This window comes from Hemitrygon akajei, chromosome 13 (assembly GCF_048418815.1).
Source record: "Hemitrygon akajei chromosome 13, sHemAka1.3, whole genome shotgun sequence".
Lineage (NCBI taxonomy): Eukaryota > Metazoa > Chordata > Chondrichthyes > Myliobatiformes > Dasyatidae > Hemitrygon > Hemitrygon akajei.
Genome location: NC_133136.1, coordinates 36,880,507 through 36,901,046, shown reverse-complemented (window position 1 = coordinate 36,901,046; position 20,540 = coordinate 36,880,507). Strand labels below are relative to the sequence as shown.

The 20,540-nt window shown below is 41.3% G+C and overlaps 1 protein-coding gene across 2 annotated transcripts in view; it reads right to left on the bottom strand.

Moving 5' to 3' along the window:
* The window catches only part of LOC140737766 (integrin alpha-2-like), a 167,874-nt gene that overhangs the window by 28,141 nt on the left and 119,193 nt on the right, over positions 1-20,540 (bottom strand). For both annotated transcript variants that reach the window (XM_073064396.1, XM_073064395.1), the window contains exons 15-19: positions 19,281-19,411; positions 14,617-14,780; positions 7,020-7,171; positions 1,455-1,565; positions 1,279-1,364 (exon numbers count right to left, since the gene is read on the bottom strand). In XM_073064396.1, coding sequence (XP_072920497.1) covers positions 1,279-1,364; positions 1,455-1,565; positions 7,020-7,171; positions 14,617-14,780; positions 19,281-19,411 — 644 coding nt within the window. The remainder of the gene's footprint in view (positions 1-1,278; positions 1,365-1,454; positions 1,566-7,019; positions 7,172-14,616; positions 14,781-19,280; positions 19,412-20,540) is intronic.

Sequence of the window (20,540 nt, the reverse complement as noted above, 5' to 3'; positions counted from 1 at the left end):
CTTTTTAAAAGCTATTATTAATGCTTTTTGAGATAGTGATTTAGATGCATATAATATTTTTTTACTGAGTTAAGTATTGTATGTAATTAGTTATGCTACAACAAGTGTATGGGACATTGGAAAAAAGTTGAATTTCCCCATGGGGATGAATAAAGTATCTATCTATCTATCTATCTATCCAAGAGCTTCTGCAGACCTCTATTGTATGGTTCTCCACTCCCAGGCAACCAGCACTCTGCATAAAAACTTGGCCCACATCTCGTTTGAACTTCCACTCTCTTGTTTAGTGTATGTCTGCTGGTATTAGACATTCGAAAAAGATACAGCTGTCTATGCTATCTGTGCCTCTCATGATTTTATAAACTTCTATCAGGTCTCTCTCAGCCCTTCCTTCTCCAGAGAAAACAGCCCTAGTTTGTCCAACCTCTCCATCCCAGCAAATACCCTCTAATCCAGGCAGCATCCCAGTAAACCTCTTCTGCAACTTCTCCAAAGTCTCCACATCATTCCTATAATGGGACAACCAAAAATGAACGTAATAACTAGAGTTTCATAAATATACAAAATAACTTCCTGACTCTTGAACTCAGTGCCTCAACTAGTAAAGGCAACGTGCTACATGTTTTTTGGTCCCAGGCATTAAATAACTTGATATTGTTCAGATTTTGAGACACAGTTCCTGACTCAGATTCCTAATTGTGATTTTGTATTGTCTAAAGATAGACAATTTTTTAAGAGTAAGACCATTAAAAAACTTGTCTTTTAGGTGTTTATTTTGATGGACATTAACATGATTGATCATTTGTGGGGGGTGGGCTAGTAGAAGTAGAGAAGGCTCCAGAAATTAAAGGTGTTTTTCTTCCCCCATTGGAACACAGAGTCAGAAATCAACACTGTAGATGTCCTGATCATTGTTCTTGGAAGGTAGGTAAACATCCCATTGTTGTGATAGAAAGCTTCTAGGATTACAGTAGTAGATAGTAATGCTTGATGTTGATCAGCCACGAGGCTCACCTTGTGAGACTGCTGGGAAATGCAAATAGTGTGAAACTCCAAATGTTAGGTGTGTGCAGGTTCAATCATTTGTAGCTATCATCCGCAGGAAAAAAAATTAAATTTGTAATAATCAATGTGATCTTTCTTAAAAAGTTTCTTAAAAACCTTAAAATGAAAAATGTGAAAGCATATGTTGGTCTTCCCAAATTAATATTGATTTTCTTTTTCTCTCAATAAATACTAAAATAAGTAATTTCAATGAATGGAGATACATATTCTCACCTGCTGCTGGGGTTAATCACATGAACTTTAATTACAAGATCAGTTACGCATTCTTCATCATCACCACAGTCTTTGGAGAATGGAATCTATGTCAACAATATAAATGAAATACTAAATTCTGTATGTACATAACAATTTATTATCCATGAAATCAAAGTGAGGCTCTTTCAACTCACAGAAAACTGCCTGGATCTTGCTGTGTAGACATCAAGAGAGGGCCCAGCTTCAAGCACTCGTGGACCAAAGTCTAACCGCACATCAATTGGATTAACAATATCTCCAGCATCCTCATTTGAAAAAAATTGAAAGCCATAGTTAGATAACATCTAGCAATATGCAAAATATCCTCTAAATGTATAGAAGTTCTGATTGCAACATATAAGATTATTAAGGGATTGGACAAGATAGAAGCAGGAAATATGTTCCAGATGCTGGGAGAGTCCAGTACCAGAGGGCATGGTTTGAGAATAAGGGGTAGGTCATTTAGGACAGATTTAAGGAAAAACTTCTTCTCCCAGAGAGTTGTGGGGGTCTGGAATGCACTGCCTCGGAAGGTAGTGGAGGCCAATTCTCTGGATGCTTTCAAGAAGGAGCTAGATAGGTATCTTATGGATAGGGGAATCAAGGGATATGGGGACAAGGCAGGAACCGGGTATTGATAGTAGATGATCAGCCATGATCTCAGAATGGCGGTGCAGGCTCGAAGGGCCGAATGGTCTACTTCTGCACCTATTGTCTATTGTCTATGATTAATATAAGGAATTATAATTTTTAGAAAATTGTATAGAATAGTGTCAAAGCCAGATAACCACTTCTTCACAGTACCATAGACTCAGGTTCAGTTCTGAACTCTGGTACTGGATGTGTAGCATTCACACTTCCTTTCAGACGCCTCATTGGTATGCTCTGGTTTCCATCTACTTCCCAAAAATGTGCAAGCTCAAAGTAAATTTATCAAAGTATGTACAGTATATGTTTCCATCTTGAGATTCACTTTCTTAGACCATAAGACATAGGAACAGAATTAGGCCGCTCAGCCCATCTAGTCTGCTCCACTATTCCATCATGGCTGATCTCAGATCCCACTCAACCCGATACACCTGCCTTCTCGCCATATCCTTTGATGCCCTGACCGATCAGGGAACTATCAACTTCTGCATTAAACATACCCACTGTACTCTGTGGCAGAGCATTCCACAGATTCACTACTCTCTGGCTAAAAAAAAAAATTCCTCCTTCCCTCTGTTCTATAAGGTCACTCCTCAATTTTGAGGCTGTGCCTCTAGTTCGAGATACCTCCATCATAGAAAACATCCTCTCCACCTCCACCCTGCCTAGTCCTTTCAACATTCACAAAATGCTGGTGGAACACAGCAGGCCAGGCAGCATCTATAAGGAGAAGCACTGTCGACGTTTCAGGCCGAGACCCTTCGTCAGGACTAACTGAAAGGAAAGGTACTAAGAGATTTGAAAGTAGTGGGGAGAGGGGGAAATGTGAAATGATAGGAGAAGACCAGAGGGGGTGGGATGAAGCTAAGAGCTGGAAAGGTGATTGGCGAAAGTGATACAGAGCTGGAGAAGGGAAAGGATCATGGGACAGGAGGCCTCGGGAGAAAGAAGGGGTGGGGGGAAGCACCAGAGGGAGATGGAGAACAGGCAGAGTGATGGGAAGAGAGACAGAAAAAAAACCAAACAACTAAATATGTCAGGGATGGGGTAAGAAGGGGAGGAGGGGCATTAACGGAAGTTAGAGAAGTCAGTGTTCATGCCATCAGGTTGGAGGCTACCCAGACGGTATCTCAGGTGTTGTTCCTCCAACCTGAGTTTGGATTCATTTTGACAGTAGAGGAGGCCATGGATAGACATATCAGAATGGGACATGGAATTAAAATGTGTGGCCACTGGGAGATCACCTTTTCCCCATCCCCCCACTACTTTCAAATCTCTTAGTATCTTTCCTTTCAGTTAGTCCTGACGAAGGGTCTCGGCCCGAAACGTTGATAGTGCTTCTCCTTATAGATGCTGCCTGGCCTGCTGTGTTCCACCAGCATTTTGTGTTTGAATTTCCAGCATCTGCAGATTACCTCGTGTTTGCCCTTTCAACATTCGATAGGTTTCAATGACATCCTCCCATATACTTCTAAATTCCATTGAGCATAGACCCAAATCTGCCAAATGTTAACCCCTCAAATGTTAACCCCTTCATTCTTGGAACCATCCTCATGAACTTCCCCAGGACTCTCTCCAATGACAACAAGTCCTTTCTGAGATATGTTGACAATACTCCAAGCGCGACCTGGCTAGTGTCTTATGAAGGCTCAGTGTTATCTCCTAGTTTTATACCCTATTCCCCTTGAAGTAAATGCCAAAATTGCAATTGCTTTCTTTACCACAGACTCGACCTGTAAATTAACTTTCTGGGGGTCTTGCATGAAGACTAAGTCCCTCTGCACCTCTGATGTTTAAACCATCTCCCTATTTAGATAATACCCCGCACTATTGTTCCTTTTTACCAAATCCATTATAATGTATTTCCCAACACTGTATTCCATCTGCTACTTTTTTGCCCATTCTTCCAGTTTGTCCTGCTGCAATCACATTGCTTCCTCAGCACTACCCAACCTCAACCTATCTTCATATCAGCTGCAAACTTCACCACAAAGCTATCAATTCCATTATCTAAATCATTGACAAACAATGTGAAAAGCAGTGGTCCCAATACCAACCACTGAGGAACAACACTAGTCACTGGCAGCCAACCAGAAAAGACCCCCCTTTATTCCCACTCACTGCCTCCTGCCTGTCAGCCATTCCTCTATCCATGCCAGTATGTTTCCTGTAACACCATGGGATTTTATCTTGTTAGCAGCGTCATGTGAGGCACCTTATCAAATGCCTTCTGAAAATCCATGTAAATGACATCCAGTGCCTCTCCTTCATCCACTCTGCTTATTACTTTCTTAAGGAACTCAAACAGGTTTATCAGGCAAGTTTACCCTTTACAGAAACCATATGACTGACTTATTTTATCATTAGTCTGCAAGAACCCTGAAACCTCATCCTTAATAATAGACTCCCAACACTTTTCCAACCACTGAGGTTAGGCTAAATGGCCTATAATTTCCTTTCTTTTGCCTTTCTTCCTTCCTAAGGCATGGAGTGACATTTGCAATCTTCCAGAATCAAGTGATTCTTGACAGATCATGACCATCTTTCAACTCTTCAGCAAACTCTTTCAAGACTCTGGGAAGTAGTCCATCTTTTCCTGGTGACTCATCCACCTTAAGACATTTGAGTTAGCCTAGCACTTTTTCTTTTATAATAGCAATGACACCCACTCCTGCTTCCTGACACTCACGGATCTCTGGCACACTGCTAGTGTCTTCCACAGTCAATCCCTTTAATCCATTGTGATACTGATACACACTTCGTCCACTATCAACTCTGTCCTCCATCGCGTCTCCCGTATTTCACGCACCTCTGCCCTCACCCCATCCCCCCGCCAGCCCACCAGGGATAGAGTCCCCCTGGTCCTCATCTATCACCCTACCAGCCTACAGATCCAACGCATAATCCTCCGTAACTTCCGCCACCTCCTACATGATCCCACCACCAACCACATCTTCCTCTCCTCCCACTCTCGGCTTTCCGCAGGGATTGCTCCCTACGTGACTCCCTTGTCCATTCATCCCCCCCATCCCTCCCCACGGACCTCCCTCCGGGCACTCATCCCTGCAAACGGAAGAAGTGCTACACCTGCCCCCACACTTCTTCCCTCACCACCATCCCAGGCCTCAGACAGTCCTTTCAGGTGAGGCACCACTTCACCTGCGAGCCAACTGGGGTGATATACTGTATCTGGTGCTCCCGATGTGGCCATTTATACATTGGGGAGACCCGCCGCAGACTGGGAGACCGTTTCGCCGAACACCGGCGCTCAGTCCTCCAGCAATGGCGGGATCTCCCTGTGGCCACACACTTCAATTCCACAGACTACTCCCACTCCGATATGTCTGTCCATGGCCTCCTCTACCATCAAGATGAGGCCCCACGCAGGTCGATGGAGCAATACCTTATCTTCCGCCTAGGTACCCTCCTACCTGCCGGCATGAACATCCAACTCACTGACCTCTGTTGATACCCCTGTCCCCCACCATTACCCCCATCCCTATCTATTATTTTAGTCTGCTTCTCTTTCTCTCTCTTTCCCCCCACTATAATCTCTCCCCCCAGCACTACCTTTCTTTCTCTTTTATTTCCCATAATTCTCCACCTTCCCCCCAGCCCATTTCCGTCCAGCCTATCACTTCCCAGCTCTCTACTTTATCCCTCCCCCCACGACCATCCCATGTTACTTCACTCCTGATGAAGGGTTTCGGCCCGAAGCGTCGTTATTACCTCCTCCCATAGATGCTGTCTGGCCTGCTGAGTTCTGCCAGCATTTCGTGTTTTTTTATTTATTTCCAGCATCTGCAGATTCACTCGTGATACTGATACATCTGACTTATGTTTCTCCCTCTCAGATTGCAGTATAAATTCAATCATATTATGATCACTGTCTCCAAAGGGTTCCTTTACATTAAGCTCCCTTATAAGATTTGGATTATTACACTACATGCAATTTAAGACAGCCTATCCCTGAGTAGGCTCAAGCACAATCTGCTCTAAAAAGCCACCTCATAGGCATTCAACAAATTCCCTCTCTTACAACCTGATTTTCCCAATCCCTTTGCATCCCTTTACAATTGTGACATTACCCTTATCACATGCCTTTTCCCACTCCCTTTGCAATCTCAACCCCACATCTTGGCTACTATTTGGAGGCCTTTCTATGATTCCCAGAATTTTTTTTTTAAACCCTTCCATTTTCTTAACTCCACCCACAAGGATTAAACATTCTCTGACCCTATTCATCTCTTTCTAAAGATGTAATTCCATCTCTTACCAACTGTGCCACACCAACGCCTATGCTTTCCTGCCTGTCCTTTCAATACAAAGTATATCCTTTGATGTTAAGCTCCCAACTATGGCCTTCTTTCAGCCACAACTCAGTGATGCCCACAATGTCACACTGACCAATCTCTAATTGCGTCTCAAGTTCATCCACCTTATTCCTAATGCTACGCGCATTTAAATATAGCACCTTCAGTGCTGCATTCTTCACCCTTTTGAATTTTGCCCCTGTGGTACAACTTAACTCTCTGCTCTGTCTGCATTTGTACCCAGTCATTGGCTTGTCCTTCCTTACATTCATGTTACACCCATCATTTACTTGTAAATCTGCTGGCTCATCCTCAGCTCTATCATACCGGTTCCCATCCCCCTGCCATATTAGTTTCTTGCAGGCATTCACAGTAGAACAACAAAATATAATGGGAACCAATGAAAAATTACACACAAATAAAGACTAGCTAACAATGTGCAAAAGACAAACTGTGCAAACAATAAGTAAATAAATACTGAGGATAACTGTCCTCTGCAGATTGCTGCTAGCGTGGAATCTGTGGGAGGAGGGGGTTGAAGATGAGCATGTGGAGAATAGGGTAAATGTCGGATGGTCACCATGACTTGGTGGGTCAATAGATCTGTTTCTGTGCTGTATGCCCTTCTCTATAGTCTTTAAGGATTGTTTTTTTGGTTTTGTAGTCCTGTTTGGTCTTCATATAAGCCAGCAGTTACAGTAATCAAGAGTGAGTGAAATATTATTGCATCTATAACAAATAATTTAATAACGTACTTACCTGGACATAAAACATGAGATCATTACATTTTAGTGAGTTCCCAACTGTAATGTACTGATTTATTTCCCGGTCATGGTTTTCTTGAAATAATCCTCGTGAACTAACACGAGATGACTTGAGATCAGCATCCAGTGTTAGCTTATACCTAATATCTGGTGATTTTGAAAAGGATTCTTTTAATAAGACATTTCTTTTTGAAAGTTTACATCTACTTTACTACTATAATTATGCAACTATTTAATAGATTGCTTCCACAAGACATAAAGTATTAAAATATTTAAATGCAGATATACTGTATAGAGTCATAGTCATAGAACACTACAGCACAGAAACAGGCCCTTCAGCCCTTCTAGTCTATGCCAAACAATTAATCTGCATAGCCCAATGGAGCTGCACCTGGACCGTAGCCCTCCATACCCTTCCCATCCACATACCGTGTACCCTGATGGGAGTTAGACACAGGCTGCCAAACAGAAGCCAAGAGGTGCGATACAAATTACAAAGGGAGATTAAGAAAGGCATGTCAAGAGGGCAATATTATGAAAGTCATGGTTATTAATATGCAGGTAAATTGGGAAAATCAGATTGGTGCTGAATCCTGAGAGTGTCGATTTGTAGAATGCCTACAAGATGGTTTTTTGGAGCAGCTTGTGGTTGAGCCCATTAGGGGATTTTGGCTGTTCTGGACTGCAAGTCGTGTAATGAACCATATATGATTCGGGAGCTTAGGTAAAGGAACCCTTAGGAGGCAGTGAACATAATATAGATGTCACCATGCAGTTTGAAAGGGAGAAGATAAAGTCAGATGTATCAGTATTACACTGGAGTAAAAGGAATTAGAGGGGCCTGAGAGATGAGCTGGCCAAGTTCATTGGAAGAGGACACTAGCAGAGATGATGGCAGAACAGCAATGGGCGAGTTCTTGAGAGAAATTCCCAAAGATGAAATAGTATTCTAAAGGTAGGATGACTCAGCCACGGCTGACATGAAAAGTCAAAGACAGCATAAAAGCAAAAGAGAGGGCATATAATGTAGCAAAAACTAGTGGGAAATTAGAGGATTAGGAAGCATTTAAAAACAAAGAGAAGATAACAAAAAACATTAGGAGAGAATTAGCTAGCCAGTAATATGAGGATACCAAAGGTTTATTCAAATACAATATATAAAGAGTAAAAAGGAGGTGAGAGTGGATATTGGATCACTGGAAAATGCTTCTAGAAAGGTAGTAATGGGGGACAAAGAAATGACGGACAAAGTATTTTGCATCAGTCTTCACAGTGGAAGACACTTGCAGAATACTAAAAATTTGAGTGTCGGGAGGCAGAAATGAGTGTAGTTGCTATTACTAAAGTGAAGGTTCTTGAATAACTGAAAGTTCTGAAGGTAGACAAATCCTCAGAGTTCTAAAAGAGGTAGCTGAAGTAATTGTGGAGGCGTTTGTCCTGATCTTTCAAGAATCGTTAGACTCTGGAAGGGTTCCAGAACTGGAAAGTTGCATATTTCACTCCACTCTTTAAGAAGGGAGGGAGGCAGAATACAGGAATTATAGGCAGCTAGCCTAGTCGAGAAGGTAGGAAAACAGAGTTGCGAGGGATAATAAATCAGCCATGATAGAATGGTGGAATAGACTCAATGGGCTGAGTGGCCTAATTCTGCTTCTATGTCTTATGGTCATATGATTAATTACTATAAATCTGCTGTGACAAGACATAAAAACTAAGTTACAAAACTTGGTTTGCTCACTCTGCTCCTTGCTGATTTATGTTAAGGTGTAAGTTACTTGTTGATGGAGAAAGTCACTGAACAGTAAGAATGGTAATAAAAGCAGGAAGCAAAACAAAAATACACACAAGTTAGATCACAATTGTAGTGACCAGTTAGGATTAATATTTCAGATCAACAACTCTTCATAAGGAGTGGGAAAAGTTAGGGCTGGACCTAAATTTTGTATCAATTATAATACCATGGAAAGGAAGAAAAATCAGAAGGGTAATGATGAAAGATAGGTCTATATTTGGGAGTGAGGTTAATTATGTTTGGTAAATTATGTAGGAATATGAGAAATAAAGAGTGAAAATAACTTTAATAAAGCTGAAAATGACGAACTCTGAACATTACCACCAACCACTTCTCTTAAAAAATGTGAGGTATGGCAATGCTATGAAATTATTAAACTCATTAAGTCCCAAAGTTTGCAATGATTATGACTATATAATCACTTGCCATTCCATGAAAGTGCATTGAATCTCATTAGTAATAGGAACTTACAGGCCAGTTAACCCAAATCTGTTGTCAGGATGGAATCACAGGATATTTAGAAAAATCACAAGACTATCGAGCACTAAAAATGAGATTGTGTTCGATAAATTTTTGAGAGTTCCTTGAGTTGAAACAAACAGGGTGTATTAAGGGGAAAGTAGATGTAGTGTGTAAGTGCCAAAAGGTTATTGCACGTGATAGGTGTGCCCAGGTTTGGGGGTAGTTTATTGGTATGAATAGAGGTTTAGCTAACTGATAGTCTTATCTGAGATAGGCCAAGGACGTAATACACCATAAGCAGTGTGTTCAGTACATTGAAATTGAAAAAGTACACTTAACTCCCTGTCATGTATGCAAAGAATCTTCAGAAATTAAAATAACAGATCTCAGACATCGGTTTGACCTAAGCAGTCCTTCCATGTGAAGCGCTGATAAGTACAGTTGACTGTACAGAAACGCTGAAGGGTCTTGGCCCAAAACGTCAACTGCACTCTTTTCCATAGATGCTGCCTGGCCTGCTGAATTCATCCAGCATTTTGTGCTTGTTGCTATCTGTGACAAGTTTGTAGGTTGTCCCTGTGACTGTGTGGGTTTCCTCCATGTGCGCTGGTTTCCTCCCACATTCCAGTGACGTACAGTTAGGGTTACTGAGTTGTGGGCATACCACGTTGGGTCCTGAAGCATGGTGACACTTACAGGCTATTCAGCACAATTGTCACTGATTTGATTCAAACGATACATTTCACTGCATGCACATGTGACAAATAAAGCTAATCTTTATCATTAATCTCTGCTCTTCCATGGGAGGTGGCATACAAGACTATGTTTTTATGGGCATAATTGAAGGGAAGAAAAGGGAATTGATCACCTGGTAATGCTGAATGGAGAAATGAGGGAATAATTTGGGGTGGCATAACCAGTAGAGGTATAGCCTCTCAGTTCTAGTGATCCATGTTCAATTCTGACCTCTGGTGTTGTCAGTGCAAAGATCATGTCTTATAGTCTTAATGGTTTAAGTTGGTTACTTCAGTTTCTTTTCATGTTTCAGTAACGTCCAGGCTTGGCAGATTAATTGGATACAGTAACTTGGCCTTGGTGTGTAGCTAAGAGATAGAATTAGAGGGTGGGGCGGGTGTGAGAGTTTGATGGGAATGTGAAGAATGAAGTAGATTAAATTGGGATTAGTGTAAAAAAAATGGGTGCTTGATTGGGACTGGAGAGTCTGTTTTGGTGTTCTCTCTCTATGAAATTATGTGTTTGATAGTGGAATCACATTGGAGGTAGTGAACCATATGGAGGATGATCTGTTGAATGTGCAGAGTAATAGTTCTGAGAAAAAGAATAAGACCTGGATCTGATGGATGGACATGGTTGAGGGGAAGAGGGCCCTGTAAAGTAGATTGGAGCTAAATCCTGAGACAGAAAATACAGACACCTGCCATGGAGCTAAACGGTTAGTTGTTAATGGACAATGTTGCAATTGGCAATCTTGGTCATTTAACAAACAGCTTCTATCAATTTCCATTATTTTCTCTATATAGGCTGTACCATAATTTGAAATATAATGTTAGGATCTAACTGTTCATACTGCACAGAGAACACAGAAACATAGAAAACCTACAGCACAATACAGGCCCTTCGGCCCACAATGCTGTGCCGAACATGTACTTACCTTAGAAATTTCTAGGCTTACCTATATCCCTCTATTTTACTAAGCACGTGCCTACCTAAAAGTCTTTTAAAGACCCTATTGTATCTGCCTCCACCACCATTGCCGGAAGCCCATTCCATGCACTCACCACTCTCTGAGTAAAAAAAACACTCCTGACATCTCCTCTGTACCTACTCCCCAGCACCTTAAACCTGTGTCCTCTTGTGGCAACCATTTCAGCCCTGGGAAAAAGCCTGACTATCCACACAATCAATGCCTCTCATTATCTTGTACACTCTATCAGGTCACCTCTCATACTCCGTCGTTCCAAGGAGAAAAGGCCAAGTTCACTCAACCTATTCTCATAAGGCATGCTCCCCAATCTAGGCAACATCCTTGTAAATCTGCTCTGCACCCTTTCTATGGCTTCCACATCCTTCCTGTAGTGAGGCGGCCAGAACTGAGCACAGTACTCCAAGTGGGGTCTGACCAGGGTCTTATATAGCTGCAACATTACCTCTCGGCTCCTAAATTCAATCCCATTGTTGATGAAGGACAATGCACCATATGTCTTCTTATCCGCACAGTCAACCTGCACAGCAGCTTTGAGTGTTCTGTTGACTCAGACTCCAAGATCCCTCTGATCCTCCACACTGCCAGGAGTATTAACATTAATACTATATTCTGCCATCATATTTGACCTACCAAAAATGAACCACTTCATACTTATCTGTGTTGAACTCTATCTGCCACTTCTCAGTCCAGTTTTGTATCCTACCAAAGTCCCACTGTAACCTTTGATAGTCCTCCACATTATCCACAACACCACCAACCCTTGTGTCATCAGCAAATTTATTAACCCATCCTTCCAATTCCTCATCCAGGTCATTTATAAAAATCATGAAGAATAAAAGTCCCAGAACAGATCCCTGAGGCATACCACTGGTGACTGACCTCCATGCAGAATATGACCCATCTACAACCACTCTTTGCCTTCTAAGGGCAAGCCGTTTTGGATCCACAAAGCAATGTCCCCTTGGATCCCATGCCTCCTTACTTTCTCAATAAGCTTTGCATGGGGTTCCTTATCAAATGCCATGCTGAAATCCAAAGACAATACATCTACAGCTCTTCCTTCATCAAAGTGTTTAGTCACATCCTCAAAATATTCAATCAGGGTCGTAAGGCACGACCTGCCTTTGACAAAGCCATGCTGACTATTCCTAATCATATTATACCTCTCCAAATGTTCATAAATCCTGCCTCTCAGGATCTTTTCCATCAACTTACCAACCACTGAAGTAAGACTCACTTGTCTATAATTTCCTGGGCTATCTCTACTCCCTTTCTTGAATAAGGGAACACCATCTGTACCCTCCATTCCTCTGAAACCTATTCTATCCCCATTGATGTCACAAATTTATTTGCCAGAGGCTCAGCAACCTCCTCCCTCGCCTCCCACAGTAGCCTAGTCCTGGTGACTTATCCAACTTGATGCTTTCCAACAGCTCCAACACATCCACTTCTTAAAGTCTATATGCTCAAGCTTTACAGTCCACTGCAAGTCAACCCTACAATGACCAAGTTCCTTTTCTGTAGTGAATGCTGAAGCAAAGTACAGTATTCATCAAGTACCTCTGCTGTCTCCTCTGGTTCAATACACACTTTTCCACTGTCACACCTGATTGGCCCTATTCTCTCATGTCTTATCCTCTTGCTCTTGACAGACTTGTAGAATGCCTTGGAGTTTCCTTCATCCTGCTCACCAAGGCCTTCTCATGCCCCTTCTGGGTCTCCTAATTTCATTCTTACACTCCTTCCTAGTAGCCTTATATTTTTCTAAGTCTCTATCATTATCTAGTCTTTTTTTTGCATCTTTTGTAAGCTTTTCTTCTTGACTAGATTTTCAACAGCCTTTGTACACCATAGTACTTGTACCCTACCATCCTTTCTGTCTCATTGTAACGTACCTAGCCAGAACCCCACACAAATATCCCCTGAACACACGCCACATTTCTGCCATATATTTCCCTGAAAACATTGGTTCCCAATTTGTGCTTCCAAGTTCCTGCCTGATCGTCTCATATTTCCCCTTACTCCAATTAAATGCTTTCCTAACTTGTCTGTTCCTATCCCTCTCCAATGCTATGGTAAAGGAGACAGAATTGTGATCACTATCTCCAAAGTGCTTTCTCACTGAAAGACCTGACACCTGACCAGGTTCATTTCCCAATTCCAGATCAAGTACAGCCTCTCCTCTTGTAGGCTTATCTACATATTGTGTCAGGAAACCTTCCTAAATACACTTAACAAATCCACCACATCTAAACCCCTTGCTCTAGGGAGATGCCAATCAATATTGGTGAAATTAAAATCTCCCATCACGACAACTTTGTTATTATTACACTGTTCTAGAATCTGTCTCCCTATCTGCTCCTCAATGTCCCTGTTACTATTGGATGCTCTATAAAAAACACCCAGAAGAGTTATTGACCCATTTCTGTTTCTAACTTCCACCCACAGAGACTCAGTAGACAATTCCTCCATGACTTCCTCCTTTTCAGCAGTTGTGACACTATCTCTGATCAGCAATGCAATGCCCCCACTTCTTTTGCCTCCCTCCCCATCCTTTCTGAAACATTTAAAGCCTGACACTCTAAGTAGTCATTCCTGCCCGAGCCATCCAAGTCTCTGTAATGGCCACAGCATCATAGTTCCAAATACTGATCCACACTCTAAGCTCATCCGCTTTGTTCATGATACTCCTTGCATTAAAATAGACACATCTCAAACCATCAGTCTGAGCGTATTCCTTCTCTATCATCTGCCTATTCTCCTTCTCACACTGCCTACGAGCTTTCTTGATTTGCAAGTTAACCATCCTTTCCTCCGTCTCTTCAGTTTGGCTCCCACCCCCCACCAATTCTTGTTTAAAATCTCCCCAACAGCTTGAGCAAACATCCCTGCCAGAATATTGGTTCCCCCTCGGATTCAAGTGCAACCCATCCTTTTTGTACAGGTCACTCCAGCCCCAAAAGTGGTCCCAATGATCCAGAAATTTGAATCCCTGCCCTCTGCTCCACTCCATCAGCCATGCATTTACCCTCCACCTCACTGTATTCTCACTATCACTATTGCCTGGCACAGGCAATAATCCCGAGATTACTACTTTTGAGGTCCTGCTTCTCAACTTTCCTTCCTAACTCCCTGTAGTGATAACCATTTGAGGCAGATATTCAGCATAATCATTTAAATTGCTGAGGGTTTTACTTGGGGTAAGATCGTAGCAAGCATAGATTGGGATATGTATTTGTGTCTAGCCCATGTCATTTTCATTTTATGACTTAATTTAATGATGTGGAGTTTAGTTTACTGATTTTGAACTTGAGTTCCTGATGAACTGAAAAGTTTGCTTAAACAAGAACAAAATAAACTTTCTGAAAACACAAGCCTTGAAATTCAGTTGATCCAGTCATAATTCTGGGAGCAAACTGGTTGACTTTGTTAAATGGTGGCCAGAAGTCAGTTGAGTTATGACTTGAGATTGGGTTGACTTTAAAGTATATTCACCATCAGTCAGAGTTATTTTTAAAACATACATTTGCGCACATTAAATGATACCACTGATTTTCACACTGCATAGAATATTTGATCTTCAAACTAAAAGCAAAATGAGATGATCCTTACCAATTGATGATCCAGATTTTTCAGGTTTAATTGTAGCTTGGAAGCATATTTTGATTTTGTCACAGATATGATTATTTCCATTGATTATACAGGATTTGTTCAACAGGGAGAGTTTTGTTGGTTCAAATATTACTGTAACACTTACATTTGCAATACTCCTTGACCTGAGAAAATAATACAAGCGGTGTTGATACACGTTGAGCATAGAGTAAAGCATTAATTAAATTAAAGCACATGCAGTTAGCACATTACGAATGCTAAAGCAACAACATATGAGCGAGGTTTCAAAGTTCAAAGGTTCAAAGTACATATATGTCACCATCTATCACATTGAGATTAATTTTCTTGCAGGCATAATATATCCATAGTAGAATAATAACCATAATAGAATCAGTGAACGACCACACCGACTTGGGTGTTCAACCAGTGTGCGAAAGACAGACTGCAAATACAAAAATAAATAAATAATAAATAAATAAACAATAAATATTGAGAACATAAAAAGAGTCCTTGAAAATGAGTCCATAAGTTGTGGAAACACTTCGATGATGGGACAAGTGAAGTTGAGTGAAGTTATCCACTTTGGTTCAAGACCCTAATTGTTGAGAGGTAATAACTCAATCAGGGTCTTAAACTAAAGTGGATAATCAGGTTTATTATCACTGGCATGTGTCATGAGATTTGTTAACTTAGCAGCAGCAGTTCAATGCAATACATAATATAGAAGACAAAAAAAAACACAAAAATCAAATAATAATAATAAATAAAATCAATTACAGTATATGTATGTTGAATAGATTAAAAATCATGCAAAAAACAGAAATAATATGTTAAAAAAGTGAGGTAGTGTCCAAGCATTCAATGTCCATTTAGGAATCGGATGGTAGAGGGGAAAAAGCTGTTCCTCAATTGTTGAGTGTGTGCCTTCAAGGCTTCTATAACTCCTACTTGATGGTAACAATGAGAAAAGGGCATGCCCTGGGTGCTGGAGACCCTTAATAATGGACACCGCTTTTCTGAGATACCACTCCTTGAAGTGTCTTGGGTACTTTGTAGTCTAGTACCCAAGATGGAGCCGACTAAATTTACAATCCGCTGCAGCTTCTTTCGGTCCTGTGCAGCAGCCCCTCCCCTCCATACCAGACAGTGATGCAGCCTGTCAGAATGCTCTCCATGGTACAGTTATAGAAGTTTTTGTATTCTCTTTTTTTGTAATTTATTTTTTTTATTGAAGTTCATCATCAAACGAACATTTCCATAAGATGTATTTCAGACATTGTACATATATATCATATAATCATATATATCACAAATCTCCACAAAGTATTTATCTGAGGTATACACTTATAGAAAAGAGTGGAAAGAAAAAACAAGCAAAAGGAAAGAACTATGAACTATAGAAGTTTTTGAGTGTATTTGTTGACATACCAAATCTCTTCAGACTCCTAATGAAATATAGCCACTGTCTTGCCTTCTTTATAACTGCAACAATATATTGGGACCAGGTTAGATCCTCAGAGATCTTGATACTCAGGAACTTGAAACTGCTCACTCTCTCCACTTCTGATCCCTCTGTGAGGATTGGTATGTGTTCTTTCGTCTTACCCTTCCTGAAGTCCATAATCAGGTCTTTCGTCTTACTGACATTGAGTGCCAGGTTTTTGCCGCAACACCCTCCACTTGTTGGCATATCTTTCTCCTGTTCACCCTCTTATTGCCATTGAGATTCTACTAACACTGGTTGTATCATCAGCAAATTTATAGATAGTATTTGAGCTATGCCTAGCCACACAGTCACGTGTATAAAGAAAATAGATCAGTGGGCTAAGCGCACACCCTTGAAGTGCACCAGTGTCGATCATCAGGGAGGAGGTGACGTTATCACCAATCCACACAGATTCTGGTCTTCCAGTTAGGAAGTCGAGAATCCAATTGCAAAGGGAGGTACAGAGGCCCAGGTTCTGCAACTTCTCAATCAGGATTGTGGAAATGATGGTATTACATGCTGAGCTATAGCTGACGAATAGCATCTTGATGTAGGTGTTTGTGTTGTCCAGGTGGTCTAAAGCCATGCGGCGAGCTATTGAGATTGTGTCTGCCGTTGACCTATCGTGAGTCCAGGTCCTTGCTGAGGCAGGAGTTCAGTCTAGTCGTGATCAATCTCTCAAAGCATTTCATCACTGTTGATGTGAGTGCTATTGGGTGATAGTCATTAAGGCTGCTCATATTATTCTTCTTAGGCACCGGTATAGTTGTCTTTTTGAAGCATGCAGGAACCTCCACCCGTAGCAGTGAGAGGGTGAAAATGTCCTTGAATACTCCTGCCAGATGGTTGGCACAGGTTTTCAGAGCCTTACCAGGTACTCCAACAGGACAACACGAGGAAATCTGCAGATGCTGGAAATTCAAGCAACACACACAAAATGCTGGTGGAACACAGCAGGCCAGGCAGCATCTATAGGAAGAAGCACAGTCGATGTTTTGGGCCGAGACTGTTCGTCAGGACTCCAACAGGACCTTCCGCCTTGTGAGGTTTCACTCCTTTTAAAGAGAGCCTAACATCGGCCTCTGAGACCGAGATCACAGGGTCATCAGATACAGCAGGGATCTTCATAGCTGTAGTTGTGTTCTCCCTTTCAAAGCATGCACAGAAGGCGTTGAGTTCATCTGATAGTGAAGCATCGCTGCTATAGGGTTTTGCTTTGTAGGAAGTAATGTCTTGCAAACCCTGCCAGAGTTGTCATACATCTGATGTCGCCTCAAACCTCATTCAAAATTGTCTCTTTGCCCTTGAAATAGCCCTCTGTAAATCATACCTGGTTTTCCTTTATAGTACTGGGTCACCTGACTTGAATGCCTCAGATTTAGCCTTCAGCAGACGATGTACCTCCTGGTTCATCCACAGCTTTTGGTTTGGGAATATACAGCAAGTCTTCGTAGACACACACTCATCCACACAGATTTTAATGCCTATGCTCAGGGAGTAGGAGTACAGCCATGTGATCAGACTTCTCGAAGTGAGGGTGCGAAATAGCACAGTAGGCATTCTTGTTCCTGAATCTGGTGGTGAGAGTCTAGAGGCTCCTGTACCTTCTTCCTGGTGGAAGCAGTGAGAAGAGAACATGACTTGGTTGGTGTGGGTCCCTGATAACGGATGCTGCTTTTCTGCAGCAATACTCTGTGTAGATGCACTCAATGGTGGGGAGATCTTTACCCGTGATAGTCGATGCCATATAGGTTTCCTCCTATCCCAAATGCATGCACCATGCAACTAGAACATGATCATCACACAATTTCCTAACATAGCATGGTCATAGAACTGTGATGCAATATTGCACCTAAAATATTCTGCAAATTTCCTCTCTGGTTATGGGCAGCATTAGTAAGACCAAACACGCAAAAATATTTCTGAGTTCTTTAAGAAGAGTATTTGGGCTTCATTCCCCAAGTCCTGGGCTCTTTCCTCCCACAGTGGCATTAAGGACTGATATTTCAGGATATCGACCCAGTGACATTAAAGGTGTTGTATATCTGCTGTTTTGATGATACGTGATATGGTGGGATATGTGATCTACATTACTCTTGTTCTTCTGAGACTGTAAGATTCAGAAATAGTTTCTACTTGTATACTGACTTTACATTCACAAAGGAGTGTGGTGGGTTTTCTACCGACGCTAATACAGGCATCATCTCCTTAGTTACATCCAGGATTACAGACATTAGATGCCATTGATTTCTTTCACTGTTGGACATGTCTGGCAGCTATACCCTTCAGAATTTGGCTAGTTCTGTCAGAAATATTATTGACTTCCTCTTCAAAGTTCCAAGTACATTTATTATCAAAGTATGTATACAGTATACAACCTTCAGATTCATCTGCTTACAGGCAGCCATGAAACAAGAAACCTGAAAGATCACAATTTTGTTTTTTTAAGACCAACACCCAATGAGCAGAGAGGGGGGAAAAAAAATCATACAAACAATAAAGTAAGCATCAGCATTCAGAATGAAATTGAGCCCATAAGCCCAAATCCCGGAGCAAGCCCACAGCCACAGTTCTCACGTATTGCTGTGAAGCTACCAGACACTAAGCCCGGAGCACAACACAGCCTCAGCCTTGAAAAATCCCCAATTAGGACAAGTTGCGGCTGGTTTCTTACAATGACATAAGCAATCAACAAAAAGTAAAAAAGGCATGCATTAAGAACAACATTATCTTCTATTTATATTACGTGGATAATGTGGCACAGACATCACAAGGTACTTTCCACTTTCCAGGGGCATTATGAAACAAAATAGCGATACCAACCTACACAAGAAGGATGTGCAGTTAACCATCCAAAAAAAAAGAAAGAGATAAAGGTGGAGAGTGCAGTATCTGTGTAGTAGCTGCTTAAGATGAAGTAATTTTTTATGGCCAATATGACCATTAAATAATAACATCGGTTATTATATGACATCTGTTGTATTAACTTCCAGTTTTCTCCTTTTATCCTAGAAAATACCCAAATTATGTAAGCAATACAATAAGCACAAACATATTCAAACTGCACCAGACAATGGAAATAACAAAAAATACACTCCAGGTCCCAGACCACAACATACAATCCAGCTAGAGATTTAACATAACATTTCAGAAACCAGAAAGTACAATCTTCTCTTACCAAAGTTGTACAACATTCCCAATGGATCCAATTGACAGATCTGTGATAGCATCACCATTCAAATCCTTCTGCCCATCGATAGATAGCCCGAAATATTGCAGTTTTGAGCTGATTGTTGAAGCCAGTATTTTCTAGAAAAAAATATTTTAAAAAGGTACAGAATTAAATTTGTTGAGATACAAGATAAAATATTAATTTAGATTAAAACCTCTAGCTGGCCCAGACTACTCACACAAAATGTTGGAGAAGCTCAGCAACTCTGACAGTTGTATGCACTGAATGTCTTGGGTGAAGGTCTTTCATTAGGATTGGAAAGGAAAGGGGCCTAAGCCAGAAGAAAAAGGTGGTAGGAGGGGAAGGAATACGAGTTGGCAGGTCATGAATAACACCAAATGAAGGGGAAGGGCAATGAAGTAAGCTGGGAGATAAATAAGCTGGAAAAGTTAAAGGTCTGAAAGAGCAATCTAATAGGGCAGGACAGTAGGCCATGGATTGATGAGGAGGAGGAGAACCAGAGGGAAGTGAGGGATATGTGAGGAGAGGAGAAAGGGCAAGAGTAACCATAATGGGCAATGGATAAAGAGTGAAGGGGAGGGGAGAGCAGTTACTGGAAATTTGAGAAACTGATGGCCATGAGGAGGCTACCTGGCTACAATATGAGGTGTTGCTCTTTAAACCTGAGTTTAGCTCTTTCCTCATCCCTTCACCTTCTTATTCTGACTTCTTCCTTCCTCTTCCATCGTAATGAAGGGTCTCAGCCTGAAACATCAACTGCTTGCTCCCCTCCATAGACGCTGCCTGACTTGCTGAGTTCATCGATAATTTGTATGTGTTGCTCAAGCTATGCACATGCACTGGCAGCTCATTCCACACTCATGACCCTCTGTGTGAAGGAGGTTCCCTTCATATTTCCCTTAAACTTTTCCCCTTTCACCCTTAACCCATGACCTCCAGTTGTAGTCCCAACTAACCTTAGTGGAAAAAGCCCACTTGCATTTACTATTTTGTCACATACCCCTGACCGGGTTAAAGAACCAGCAGATATGGAGAACGCATTGGAGTCTGGTATGGCTATAAACTGATAGTATTTATTAGTAACTATGCAATACAATACCATAAATGCAAATATCTTAAACAGGTTAGCAATGATATATATACATAAGTGTGGAAACAGGAAAATATACATAAGTGTGGAAATAGGAAAACCAAGCTTCTTCAAGTCTAGGGGTAAATGAATCCAGTCTTACGATGATATGTAAG